Source organism: Diospyros lotus, chromosome 6 (genome assembly GCF_014633365.1).
Source record: "Diospyros lotus cultivar Yz01 chromosome 6, ASM1463336v1, whole genome shotgun sequence".
NCBI lineage: Eukaryota > Viridiplantae > Streptophyta > Magnoliopsida > Ericales > Ebenaceae > Diospyros > Diospyros lotus.
The window spans coordinates 9,541,099-9,554,491 of NC_068343.1; the positions used below are offsets into that span (position 1 = coordinate 9,541,099).

General features: G+C 36.7%; 2 protein-coding genes across 3 annotated transcripts in view; one reads left to right on the forward strand and one right to left on the reverse strand.

The window, feature by feature from the left end:
- The window catches only part of LOC127803992 (60S ribosomal protein L6, mitochondrial-like), a 55,342-nt gene extending 47,308 nt beyond the window's left edge, over positions 1-8,034 (forward strand). The window contains exons 1-2 of one of the 2 annotated variants that reach the window (XM_052340681.1): positions 801-954; positions 7,572-8,034. In XM_052340681.1, the coding sequence (XP_052196641.1) occupies positions 7,580-7,888 (309 nt within the window). In that variant the 5' untranslated portion in view covers positions 801-954; positions 7,572-7,579 and the 3' untranslated portion in view covers positions 7,889-8,034. Of the gene's footprint in view, positions 1-800; positions 955-7,571 lie in introns of those variants that run through there. The other variant, XM_052340680.1, reaches the window with a different exon arrangement.
- A 486-nt stretch (positions 8,035-8,520) lies between these two features.
- On the reverse strand, positions 8,521-13,023 carry LOC127803989 (ADP-ribosylation factor-like protein 2). Its single transcript, XM_052340677.1, has 5 exons — positions 12,781-13,023; positions 12,579-12,689; positions 11,871-12,033; positions 9,564-9,644; positions 8,521-8,925 (listed from the first exon to the last, which is right to left on the reverse strand). The coding sequence occupies exons 1-5, from the start codon at positions 12,843-12,845 to the stop codon at positions 8,788-8,790; spliced, it is 558 nt and encodes a 185-aa protein (XP_052196637.1). The 5' UTR covers positions 12,846-13,023; the 3' UTR covers positions 8,521-8,787.
- Between the last annotated feature and the right edge of the window lie 370 nt (positions 13,024-13,393).

Below are 13,393 nucleotides of genomic sequence, written 5' to 3' on the forward strand. Positions count from 1 at the left end.
CTCCAGATCTGCTTCAACTTTCAGCAGTTAATTGCTCCTTCACTTCGTTTTGTTTATGATGCATAATGCATTCGGAGATTTGGATAGCTTGCCTATCTATTTTATTGATGTTACTTTCAATAGTTAGTTGCTCCTTCACTTCGTTTTGTTTATGATGCATATTGCATTTAGAGATTTGGATAATATTATTAATTTTTAATTTTAAATTTCTACTTTTATGTGTGTTCAATAATCACTATCTTATGTAACCCACAATACTCAAATTCAAGACACTTTTGTCTTAATATAATTTATAATTAAAAATTAATACAAATATGCCCTTCACAAGCTACTTAGTTTTAAAGTATAATCTTTTTTATTTGACAAAAAAAATTAAATAGTATAATGATTTTAAGATGAATTGTGAAGATGAGATTGTAGATTGTAAAAGGGTGTTTGGTTAAAATTAAAAATTATTTTTAAATGAAGATAAATAAAAAATTGAAGTTTATGCTGAAATGCAGTGTAGAAGAAAGATAAAATTACTATCGATAAAATTAACTTGAACGGTCCTTCAAAATTAGTTAATTATTTTTAAATAAAGATAAATAAAAAATTTCAAGTTTATGCTGAAATGCAGTGTAGAAAAAAGATAAAATTACTATCAATAAAATTAACTTGGACGACCCTTCAAAATTAGAACCATTGCACTCTGTATTTAATCCTTCAATGCCCTTCTCTTTTCAAACCCATTTCTTTGTCTCGATCAAAGAGCAGCGAAGTCACCACAACCGTTGCCGTTGTCCATTGTTGGTCACTGTTGTCATTCCTTATCGGCCATTGACAACAGTTGCTTCTCTTGCCCCTTCACACTAATCAGCCTGAGTTTCATACGACAATCATTCGCTCATACAAACAGAAGCTGTAGTCTCCCTTTTCTCTTTCATACTCTCCAAATCTACCCTTACAAGAAAGGTATGAATGAGTGTCTCTGTTTATGTTTTGGCTAAAACAATGATTGATTTGTTCTATGTTATTTTCCCCCATATTTTTGTGTTTATTTACCTGTATCATTTCGTTACCCTCTTTATCAGTCCATGATCCGAAATTTTTATGGGTCTTTTACTTTATCTTCTATGGTATCATAATCCACTTTTGTTATTTTTGTGAATAAAGATTATGAAATCTTGGTACATATGTTGGATTCATATGCGTTTTAATTTCCTAACAACGAAAATTTGTGTAGGTTGTTTATGTAGTTTCCCCACTATTTTGTTTTGTTTCATGAAAGTTCAATTGTTGTCGATTCACGGACTCGACTATGTCCAACCACAGTCTCCATACTTGTATGCTACTGCTATTTTGTATTGATTCTATAGGAGGTTTTTGCTGTGGATATAGGGATTTAAGCTCTTTTAAATATATCTTAGATTCTATTACAGTGATGAATTTATGAATGTGTTTTGTTGAAGATTGTCTCAAGTTAGTGATAGAATTATGTGCAGTGTTTTGTATGCAGTTATGGGGTAGTTGACAGACAGGTGACACTCTTATAATATTAGTTATTAATGGAGGGCAAATCCGATAAAGTCATAACCGACCCTAGGAAATATCACCCTATTTTTTATAAATAGGGCAGGGGGTGAGGGTCTAAGAATCGCATGTTCTCTTTTTGTTTTCACAAGAGCCAAGAGAGTCAGAAGACTGGGAGTTAGAATAGTCTTGTACATTCTTAGAAAAGCTTGTATCGTGGGAGAGAGAAAGAGGGAAAGTCTTGTATTGTTATCCATCAATAAAAAAGGCTGCTCGGTGGTGGTTTCTAAGGCTAGATGTAGTGCCATTTACGTGGCATGAATCAGGATAAAAACTGGTGTCTCATCATGTGATTTGATTGTCTTTCTTGTTCTGTTTATGCTTTTATTTCTGTTCTTTATTGACTGTTGTGTTGGTTCTATGTTGGCCGAGTGAGTTGAGAGTGTGTTGAGGGGTGTTTAATCGGTTTCTTATGAGGATTACAAGGCTGACAGCGCCCCAAATTTTAACAAATTGGTATCAGAGCCGAGTCTTTCATCAAGAACCATCAAGAACTTAGAATTTCATCACATACCCGCAAGAATGACTCCTATAGCCTCTGCCGCATGGTATGATGTTGAGAAATTTGATGGCCAAAACGATTTTGGCCTATGGAAGATGAATATGAGAGCTCTTTTGAGAAATCTTGGACTGGAGGATGTCTTAGAGGCTGAAAAGCCTATGCTTGAAACCCTAACTGAAGTCCAAAAAAAGCAAATCAAGGACAGGAGGAAAGAGACCGACAAAAGAGCCTTTAACACCCTTATTCTAAGCCTAGGAAATAAAGTCTTGCGGGAGGTGTCAAAGATGACAATTGCGGAGGAGATTTGGAATAGGTTAGACATGACTAAAACTCTCTAATCGGCTATACTTTAAAACACAATTTTTTTCCTTCAAGATGAGTGAGGGTCAAAGGTTGCAAGACCATATGGACAGTTTTAATAAACTGTGTTTGGATCTTGAGAATATAAATATTAGGTATGAAGATAAGGATAAAGTTTTGGTCTTATTGCACTCTCTTCCTAGGTCTTATGAGACCTTTGTAGATATCTTGAAACATGGGAGGGATAAGTTGACCCTAGATGATGTGACAGGAGCTTTGAATTCCAAGGATTTACAACACAAGGTAGAGTATAAAAAATTTGCCATAGAAGCTTTGGCAGTAAACTCTAGAACAGGAAAAAGAGACCCTAGGTTTAATGGTAGGTATCGGTCTAACTTTAGGTGTGGCAAGAAAGTGGTTAAATGTTTTCATTGCCATGAAAAAGGGCATATGAAGAAGGACTGCCTAAATAGGAAGAAAGAATTCCAAGATAGAACTAGCCCTAAATGCTCAAGCACTATGTGGGGTCTTGGCTATGAGAGTGCGGATGTCCTATAGTTTTTCTAAGTATGCAGGAAAAGTAGCATAAGCACTAGGTTTAGGATGCACTTCTCATAAGAAATAGGTATTTACCTTTAGAGTCATGGTGGATGGGGAAATGGTTTCTCTAGGAAACAAGTATGGTCAAGGGAATTGGAGATGTGAAAATAGGATGCATGGTGGAGCTGTTCCAGAATATTAGAAGCTATAAAAATATGTCCCTGATTTAAAAGAAAGCCTAATGTTCTTAGGAAAAATTAGATAGTAAAGGATTTCTCCTATTTAGGAGAATTGAAACCCTAAGAGTTGCAAGGATCTCTTAGAAAGATGGTAGCAACCCTAAAGAATGGAGGTTATGTGGTGCAGGCTTGCATTTTTTATGTGGATAAGCTGCAGCCACTAAGGAAAGCTTATGATAAGTTAGGCAACGACATTCTTTAAGGATGACTCACTTCGATGAGCAAGGTCTAAGAAAAGTATCTAAGGCTAGGGATATTAGGATGAGGAAAATTTGTAAGTGTAAGGAAATAGGAACCATGTGGTTTGGTAAGGTCACCAAAATAGAAATCTCCAAATCAGACCTTTTATATGTCAAAATCCCATTAGAGATCAGCTTCTAGGATCTAGGGGGACCTATCTAGGCCTTATCTCATGGTGGAGCTAGGTGAGGTGAACCTAGTGGAGGTGGTGTGTCCCTAAGGAATTCCCAAGTGTGTATGAGCTTGCTGGAAATTTCTTCTGGTATGAAAGGTTAGGTGATTTAGAGTTGTGAAATAGGTATGCCTAGGACTTCTAAAGCTATGGTTCTTACTTATGTGGGAAAACTCTACCAATGGAATATAAAATTAGCTGATGCTAAGGGCAAGGGATGGAATCTGGGATGTTGGGAAAATAAAACATGTATAATCCTTTGGGAATGTTCAAAACTAGCCTATGAACTAGGGTATAGCAATAAGAAAATCTGATTTTTTTTTTTATCATTCTCATTGCGCAAGCATGGGCTAGATTGTGAGAGGGAAAAAGCTAGTGTTCAAGATAGCTTTGGCTCTTGCAATGAAGGTCTTTGTGAATAGTGAGGGGAAAAGGGTGTGTGCAAGTGTTGTCTTGTATGGTGTAGCCCATTTTGATCAAAATCCGGGTTAAGCAAGGAAAGAGAAGAAGAATCATCTTGTAGATAATGAGCAAGGGAGTAGAAGGTTTAGAGTGTTGCCTAGGATGAGGAATAGATAGAACCACAAGAAAGTATTAGTGAGGTATGGAATGTTGGGTTTGAAGGATGCTTAGGCTCTGGTTTGAGTGCTAATGAATAGGATGAAAAATGGAACCTCTTGTATAAGAAGAGGTGATGCACTCTTGTCCAAATGAATGGCATGGAGCTATGTAAATTTGGGGAGAATCTTGGACTTAAACGGAAGATCCCTTAGGTTAAAGGGGTGGAGTGCTATGAAGTGTCTATTTGAGAATTAAGGAAGGTGCTGAAAATGGGGAAAAAGTCTAGGAAAAAGGCTAGACAAATAGCCATTGGTTAAAGTTGCACAGAAGGATTGATTTGTGTCGAATAGGCATCTCTAAGACTCCAACAGCCATGATCCATGTGAAAATTAAGGGAAAATTGATCTTATAGAGTAGCCCAAGGGAATAGAGGCTAGAAGGAAAGGTAAGCAAGGTTGATTACTTAGAAGGTCTCTCTAAAAATGATAGTAATTCCTTAGGTAAGATATAAGATTGGAAGAGTCCAAAAGGGAAATTGAGTGCATGTGGAAGCTGTGAGTATTCCAGTGGTATGCCTAGTATATTGTGAGACAGCTTCATTGGTATTTTCTCCAAATAGAACTCTCAAGGTATAGCTGAGCGTTTAGATCAGTGTTTGAGAGTGTGGGAGGAAGGATAAGCTAGGAAATACTAAGGCATAGAGATTGGAATAGGGTTTGGACAGTTTAAGGTAGCCTAGGTTACCCTAATCTTAAGTATATCTTGGTAGACTAGTAGGTAGATAGAGGAGAATTAAAAGAAAATTCAAGCAGTTTTGTTTGTTTGAAGTAAACATTAGAGGAAAAACAGTGGTAAAGCCTAAAAGGCTGGTTTTGGGGAGCTAGGAATAAATCTAGCAATGTTAAGGCCAATCCAGGTATGGTGCAGTGTTAATGTGATGCAGTTCAAATTGGTTTAGAATTTAGTCCCACAATGGAGAGACCAATCATATTGATGTTAGAAATATATTCATTAGGAAAGCCCCTTGAGAAGGAGGAATAATCCTAATTAAAGTTGCATGTATAGGTTATGCAAGTGGAAGTATGATCCAAGGTGTCCCATTGTTGAAATTTACAGCATTATTTTGATATTCTTAATGTTTGTTGAGGTTGATTGTTTTGATAGTCAGGTTATCATGCGGGAAACCAAAGGAAGAGCAAGCCAAAGGTTTTGATGGATGAAGATATAAGGTATCACATTGAAGAGTCAAGACAATGGTGGAGATTTGTTGAACATTGTCTTGAGTTAGTGATAGGATTATGTGTAGTGTTTTGTATGCGGTTATGGGGTAGTTGACAAGCGGGTGACACTCTTGTAATATTAATTATTAGTAGAGGGAAAATCCGATAATGTCATAACTAACCCTAGGAAATATCACCCTATTTTCTATAAATAGAGTAGGAGGGCTGAGGGTCTAAGAATCACATGTTCTCTTTATGTTTTCATGAGAGCCAAGAGAGTGAGAAGGCTGAGAGTTAGAATAGTCTTGTACATTTTTGGAAAAGGTTGTATTGTGGGAGAAAAAAAGAGGGAAAGTCCTGTATTGTTATCCATCAATAAAGAAGGCTGCTCGGTAGTGGTTTCTAAGGCTAGATGTAGTGCCATTTACGTGGCATGAATTTGGATAAAAACCGGTGTCTCCTCATGTGGTTTGATTGTCTTTCTTGTTCTGTTTATTCTTTTATTTTTGTTGTTTATTAACTGTTGTGTTGGTTGTATGTTAGCCGAGTGAATTGAGAGTGTGTTGAGGGGTGTTTGATCAGTTTCTTGCGAGGATTACAAGGCTGCCAGTGCTCCCAATTCTAACATGTTTTGAAGAGGAGTGTAATCTTTTATGTTTCTTTTCTTTTCTTGTTCTGTTTATGGTTTACCGGACCGCGAATTTTGGTGAATCCCCCCTGGTTTAGATTCTGACTTGGAACGCTGTGATTCACGTCCACATGTGAACAACTTTACCTTGTTTATGAGAATTTGATTGTATTGTTCCGATTGTTCAGAGTGATGGGTTGATGGGAAGGTTCTTCCTGGATTGCTAATCTGTATTAGAAGTTGGGTTACTTCATTGTCCTGATTATTTCTATAATTCTTGGGTTACTGAGGAATCTAAAGATCTGACATCCAGATAGTTGAGGATATATATTATTTCAAATCTGTATTTTTAAGCTGGATTTTGGAAGTAATTACAATAATGTGCTATGATCCTGCAATGGAACTTAATCCAGTTTCTAGGAATCTCTGCTTAATGGATGGCGTGCTCACATTGCCTGTCTTTCTTTTCTCCAATAAATCCCACATTCTTTCATCAACTCAAGCATTTACTTAAAAAGGAGAAGAAGGTCTAAATAACCCTAAAAGTTGAGGAATTTTATGATTTGATCTTTGATTTATGAGAAATTCCTATATGATCCCTGTTGAGCAGCAGCTTCAATCATTTCAACAGATTATGTTCAAGTATGATTTGAATTTCGAGAGGCAAATAAGCCTTGTTGAAACTAATTGAATGGGTTGCACATGGTTGTACAATACACTCTCAATTCAGTGAACTGGTGGCTCAGAAAAGATACCTGTGTAGATATTGATAAATATTCTTTGCCGACAAACTGATATTGTTGAAAGCATACAAATGCCATGGAGTTTGAAAGGATTTTTTTATTCCAGAAATTAATGATCAATATCATCAAATAATACAAGAGGATATTGATCCTGGGGCAAGATGTACCTGCCATCCACCCCCCTATTTAACAGAGCATTCCAGAGAGGAGGGGGGGGGGGGGGGGGGGGGGGGGGGGGGGGGGGGTGAAAATGGATGAAAAAGTGGTCTTATCATTTGGGATAGACAATAGCAATGGAATGGAGTGGAAATAGATGGGAACATTTTTCATCAATTTCCATTCAAAGCCTTTATCTTTTGTCTCCCCCAAATTGGGGATTTGGGGGAGTATGGAGAGAATAAAAAATGGATGTGAAATTTATGTTGTGTTGATAAAATTAACCTTAATAATTTTTTAAAGTTCAAATTTTCCCTTGCACCAATTATGCTCTTGTCTTTTCCTTAAAAGGGTATAAATGACATTTTTAACATCTTTTCATTCTATTCATTTCCATTCTTCTATAGAATAAGGAAAAACAGATTTCATTACTTTCCACCCACTACTTTCCCGGACAAGAAGAAAATATTTTGCATTCCATGCCACTCATTTCTATTCCATTCCACTACTAAATCTTTTCCGAACAGAGGGAATGCCAACTTGAACTTCATCCCTAAATGCAATACTGATCGCACGCATCTTTTGTATGAGTTTACATGTTAACCTTCTTTATTTCTTAAACATGTCCATGATTATTTGTTTGTCCTTGTTTTTCCGGTTATGGTTGCTTCCTCTGACCAACATTTTGTGAGATGTAGGTATTGTAATGGAAGCCAAGTTCTTTCGATTCCTGAAAATTGTGGGTGTTGGTTTCAAGGCTAGAGCTGAATCAGAAGGCCGTCTATTGTATCTCAAACTTGGTTACAGCCATGATGTTGAACTGACTGTACCCCCAGCTGTGCGAGTGTTCTGTTTCAAACCCAACATAGTTTGTTGCACTGGGATAGACAAGCACAGAGTGCACCAGTTTGTTGCTGCTGTACGTAGCTGTAAACCTCCAGAAGTTTACAAAGGGAAAGGCATAATGTATATTGATGAAGTTATCAAGAAAAAACAGGGAAAGAAGTCGAAGTGATCATCATCTTTTCTAGATCTAATCACTTTCCAGAAATGTGCTGACATTTGGACTCAAAATAATGCCTTTTTGTACCATTATCAATTTTACTTTTACTTATTTTGAATTCTGAATTGGTGCTTTGAATTTTAAGATTCAGCCTGGGTTTTTTTGGGCTCATACTTATATATCACCTTATCATTTAGGGTTTTAAGGGCAAGCTCTAGTAAAATCTTGATTGATGGCGATGATAATGTTGTCTCCTTGTGACTAGAAGGTCACAGTTCAAATTGTGAATATAATAATTTTTGCAAAACAAGGATAAGCTTGTATATAGTATAAAATGATCCCTTTTAGGCTTGATAAATAAGTATTTTTATTCCTTGGACTGGTTTTAGGTAATAATATGCTCCATTGGCTTTATTGCCCTTGCATCAAATTCGAACTCTAAAATAGCTGACGATGCCTTAAATTTTTTTTCCAACTAACCTTGCCATACTGGTCTCAGTTTTTCCACTTTTTTGCTAGACTAAGGCCAATTCCCAAGCCGTTTGTCATAATGTTGGTCCAAATATGAGGAAAAAAAAGAGAGGATCAAATCCCACAGCAAGCAAAATTATTCTACACACCTTCAAGGCTCAGGTACCAGGAGAGGTCCTTCAAGTGATGATGTTTGCACATAAGCAGCCTGCATAAGGGTGAATTACAACTGAACTGAGTTCTGCTTCTACCAAACAGGAAAACTCCTTGCCATTCAAAGCTATCTTCACATTGGCCGTACTTAAACCATATTGCCAATAACAATTTTGAGAACAATACGAGCTCAGGCGTATGCTATTAGCCAAAGCTCAATTTAATTTCAAAAAGGAAGCCTCCACTTGGTTATACAAGCTAAAAGATGTTTCAACCATGGACATCACTTAATCGAGCATGTAGATTCGAGAGGCAATGTCCTGAACCAACCAATCAAATCCCTCGAGCAGGCCCTCGCCAGTGTATGCACTGCATCCGAAAATCTTCCAGTGCCGGCTTTTATCCATGGCCTCGAGGTTGAGCACCTGCATGCATAGGATGAAGATACCAATTTACTTAAAATACAAAGAGCAGAAGTCACAATGAGTAAATAAAAACGTAACATGTATTTTATCACAGATATCGAAAATGCAATGTACTTAAAGACATTGGCTTAAATTAGCTAGTTCCTTGTATAACATGTTCATTATTAGCTTGTTAAATTAGAATAAAACTTACGGACTGTTTCAAATATAGAAGCAGTTCCAAGTATTTTATCATCAAATGACTTATATTACTGATATCATGCGAGCTTATGTAATATCAATCCTTTAAGCCCAGATTGCTTAAAAAGAATTGATAAGAATTCATAGAGGATAGATTTTTAACACAGGTGACCATCTAGAGAAGAGTTTCGCCAAGAAGCATTCATGGGATTAATATGAACAAAGTTTGGGTTTGAACATAATGATGAGGAAAGGCCATCTCTTACTCAAGAACAAATGCACCAATAAAATGATTTTTTTGGGCAAGCAACATGAACAAAACCCTTCCCTCGCAGGGATCCCATCAGTTGCTTTAGAACAACATGGATAAGCTTTTCCAAGTCTGATGGCATCCTTAAATCATTGAAGAAATGAATCTAGAAAATTTACATCCATACTAAACAATGATAGTAAGGTACCTTAGCTATTTCATCTGGTGAAAGAGCACCTCGTATGTCCTGTTTATTTGCTAGAATCAGTAATGATGCCCCTGCTAGCCTCTGCCATAGGAATAAAAGAGTCAACTTTTATGTGAATTATTGCTCCTGAAAGAGGCAACACTGACGTTGGAAAACCTTTCACCCCATAGCCTTGAATGCAAAAGGAAAAAAAAAAGAAGAAAGCATTCCAGACTCTACTAATTGGTGCAATTGATCATAATTCATAAATGTGTAGTTGCAGATGTTTAGAACATGCTATGAAGGTCAGATTAAACAAATCAAAGAGCAAGCACAAATAGAAGATGTGCTTATAGTGGCCTCCTCTACCACCAGGGCTCAAACCTCTTTCGAGGCGAGCCTGCATGCAAATTTTTGTGTGCTTACCTGGAGTGTGTGATTTATGGGCTTAGCGCATGCTCAGTAAGTTTACTCAGTGCACATTCGAAATATAGTGGCTATGGGTTCTCATCCACCCAAAAAAAAAAAATTTCTCTAGATAAATAGTTGGATCATGTTCAATAAACACATCAATTAGAGCATACTGTTCAGCATCATAAGATAAATTTTGTGAACAAAGAATGGTGAATAGGTCAAAAGCTTACATGGGAAAACAAATAATTACCACAAGTCCTGCAAGATGCCAACAACTGGTATCTCAATGGAATCAGGTTTCACAGGTTATTTGAGGGAGAAAACCAGGAAAAGGGGATAAAGTTTCATTGCCCATGCATCACCAATACTTGTTTCCACGTCAATTTGGTTTATGCATGGCTTAGAAAGCAACAAAACTAGGAGTTTTGACATGTATCAAGATTAATTGTTGCACTACTCTATTTCAAGCCATATTGGCTTGATTAATTATTGCATCAACCCATTTCAAGCCCAACTGGCAAAACTGTAATGGATTGATTAAATCCGTAGTCGAACAATCTCCAAGAAATTAGCAGACAAAAAGATTGGCGAATAGAATTTGGGCGTGGTTAGAACATATGAAAAGCCATATTGGCTATACAACCAGACTCCAAGGACTCTACATAATCCAAAATTTGATCCAACAACAGATCAACTTAAGCCAAAATCCAACCATACAAAATAGACAAAAACTAATCCTTCACTTTATAAATAGTACAACAACCTCCTAAAATCAATCAACACATGAAGGCAAAGGTAACAAGTCTCATGCTTTCCTCCTCCTTCCAGCTGTGCAACTATCCAACCATGTAAAGAACCAATGAACTTAAACAACCCAAGAGATGAGGAGCATAGTTCTATAGCCATTCCTCAGTATATTGGATTTTAGATAAGGATTGTGATGCTTGGTCCGAGTGGGAGTGAATCTTTCCAAGCCTCTTGGGCCAAATGGGTGGTGAATTCCCCATTCAGTCTGTGCTCTTTCACACACATTCTGTTAAAAAGCAAGGACTGAGTGGGGAATTCACCCCCAGTCGGCCCAGAATTCATGGTCTGATTTGGACCAGGAATCATTATCCTTTAATGAATGTAACAGAAAGAACAACTTTTGGTTTTGAAACAATTGCAAAACATACATTCCTGCAGGACCAGGTAATAGAATACTGAAATAATACTCCACGTGAACTGCTATTATAAGAACCTTAAAAACACAGCATCTCACAATAAGTTTGTAACTGAAAAGAATGATGTACTATCATCTTGAACAGAAGGTGATAGCACTTGTAGGCATTTGTGGGAACAGAAAGAAACCCAAACCTGTGTTACGCGGAATGAAAAATGTTCTATTTGTAGAAGGGGAGGGGTATCACATGCCAAACTGGTATAAATTACTATTAAAAGTTCAGGTATTTGTACAACAAATTCTTTTAATAAGTAGACATTCCAAAAATAATTGAAAATAGTTTATTTTCATAAAATCAATCGTGTAAAAACATTGTTCTCTAAACATAACAACAAATCTTTTCTATTTTATTCACCCAAAAACTCCATTTTCCCTAAATTTTATTTATTATAGTGAGTGATTTTTCTCTTGCTAAGAGAACCTTTATGGAAATCATTCAGGATATTGAAGTTCACTATTTTGCAAGAAACAGTGCACAGTGTTCTGGAGTGAATATACCAATTTGCAAAATGCCAGGGTACTAATGAGCATACCAATTTGTAAATTTGTAATTTGGTAAGAGTATTAGCACTTTCTAGTGCAAGGACTTGGACGTCATTAGAATAACCACTCCAACCAAAACCTGCTAACATACCATAAGTACTCAACATTGTTGTTCAACAAATAGATGCATGGGACATAGAAAGGGGTACCTCTTCCTTCAAAAGATTATGCAATTCAAGCTTGCAGTCATCTAGCCTTCTCAGATCAGAACTGTCAACAACCCATACCAGACCATCGGTTTCCTCAAAGTAGTTCCTCCAATAGGACCTTATCGTCTTTTGGCCCCCAACATCCCATATATTAAGTGTATACCTGCACATAGCACCAATTTAAATTCCAAAGGCCTATTAGAAAATATGTAGCTTAGGAAATTCAAGTTATTAATAACACAGTACAATTAAGGAAAAGGAACCAAAAAAGGAAAAAAATTATAAGGATTGATATAAATGCTGCAAATGGAAGCGTGGCATCTGTGGTACGATTTCAAAATTTTGAAACCAAGGCAGTTCCCTGTTACAACAAACAAGAAGTAATCCCAAAGCCACTGTAACACGATCCCCTTTTCATCTCATCTTATGTAGTAGATCCCGTCCCACTGGCACTAAATGGCCAAATAAAACAACTGTCCTATTTTCCCCCAATTCGTCATTGTAGATTCTGCTCCGACAAAAATCACATTTAGCGAACTAGAACAATAACAGATAATCTGGACTTCAACTATCAAGATCATGTTAGAACACAAATACGACGCTTGACCAATTGCTTTTGCAACAAGCAATTTTGTAAACATCGACTAAATGGACAAAAACGTAGAAATGTGCTACAAAAGGGAGAAAAAGAAGTAGTCGGAAGCTGACTTGTTGTATGTGATGGTCCTGATGTTGAAACCAAGCGTAGGACTAATAATGCTTGTGTCCTCTCCGTTAATTTTCAGGACAATTGTCGTCTTCCCGGAGTTATCAAGTCCCCTACAGCAGCAACCATTTCAGGCATCTGTGTGTAGATGTAAGTACACATAGATAAGATATCTAACGTAGAAAATTTGATTTCTGAGCATACACCATGAGTATTCGCATCTCTTTCTCTTTGCGCTTGATCTTTCGAATGATGCTCAGAAGCCCCATCTCTCAATGGCCCGCAGTTCCCCAACCGAAACGGAAGAGAAAAGATGGTATTGGATGCCAATGACTCTAACAAGAATACAGCTTCGGATTCAGTGGATATATTTAGGGCAAATTTTACAGATTTGGGGAAGTTCAAATTACACACACCGGCCACCATTTTAACACTGCTAACCGAAGTTCCGAAAAAGACCAGAAAGCCCTTAAAGCTGCTTCTAATTTTCTTGTGTCTGCCCTATAACTAGAAGTGGGTGACTACTAACGCATTCATCAATAAATTAGACATATTCTGCTTAAAATTTTTCATCAAGAGTTTATCAAAAAGGCATATTATGAGTGAATGACTTTTACTTAGTACAATTTTTTTTCTTCTGTGTTTTACTTTTACTAGTTTTCATTATTGTAATTAAAACGTTCCCTTATTTTTATAGGTCTCTCTCCCCTCTCTCACTCTCACTTTCAGCTAAATCAACAATACTAACTATGAATATAATAATAATATAAATATATATATATATATATTTATGACTCATGCCATTTCACTATAAATT

Coding starts and splice junctions, on each gene's coding strand:
- LOC127803989 (XM_052340677.1), bottom strand. CDS start 12,845: ATGGGGCTTCTGAGCATCATTCGAAAGATCAAGCGCAAAGAGAAAGAG. Junction 12,690..12,780: donor GAGATGCGAATACTCATGGT/GTATGCTCAGAA, acceptor TTGCTGCTGTAG/GGGACTTGATAACTCCGGGA. Junction 9,645..11,870: donor ATAATCTTTTGAAGGAAGAG/GTACCCCTTTCT, acceptor TTCCTATGGCAG/AGGCTAGCAGGGGCATCATT.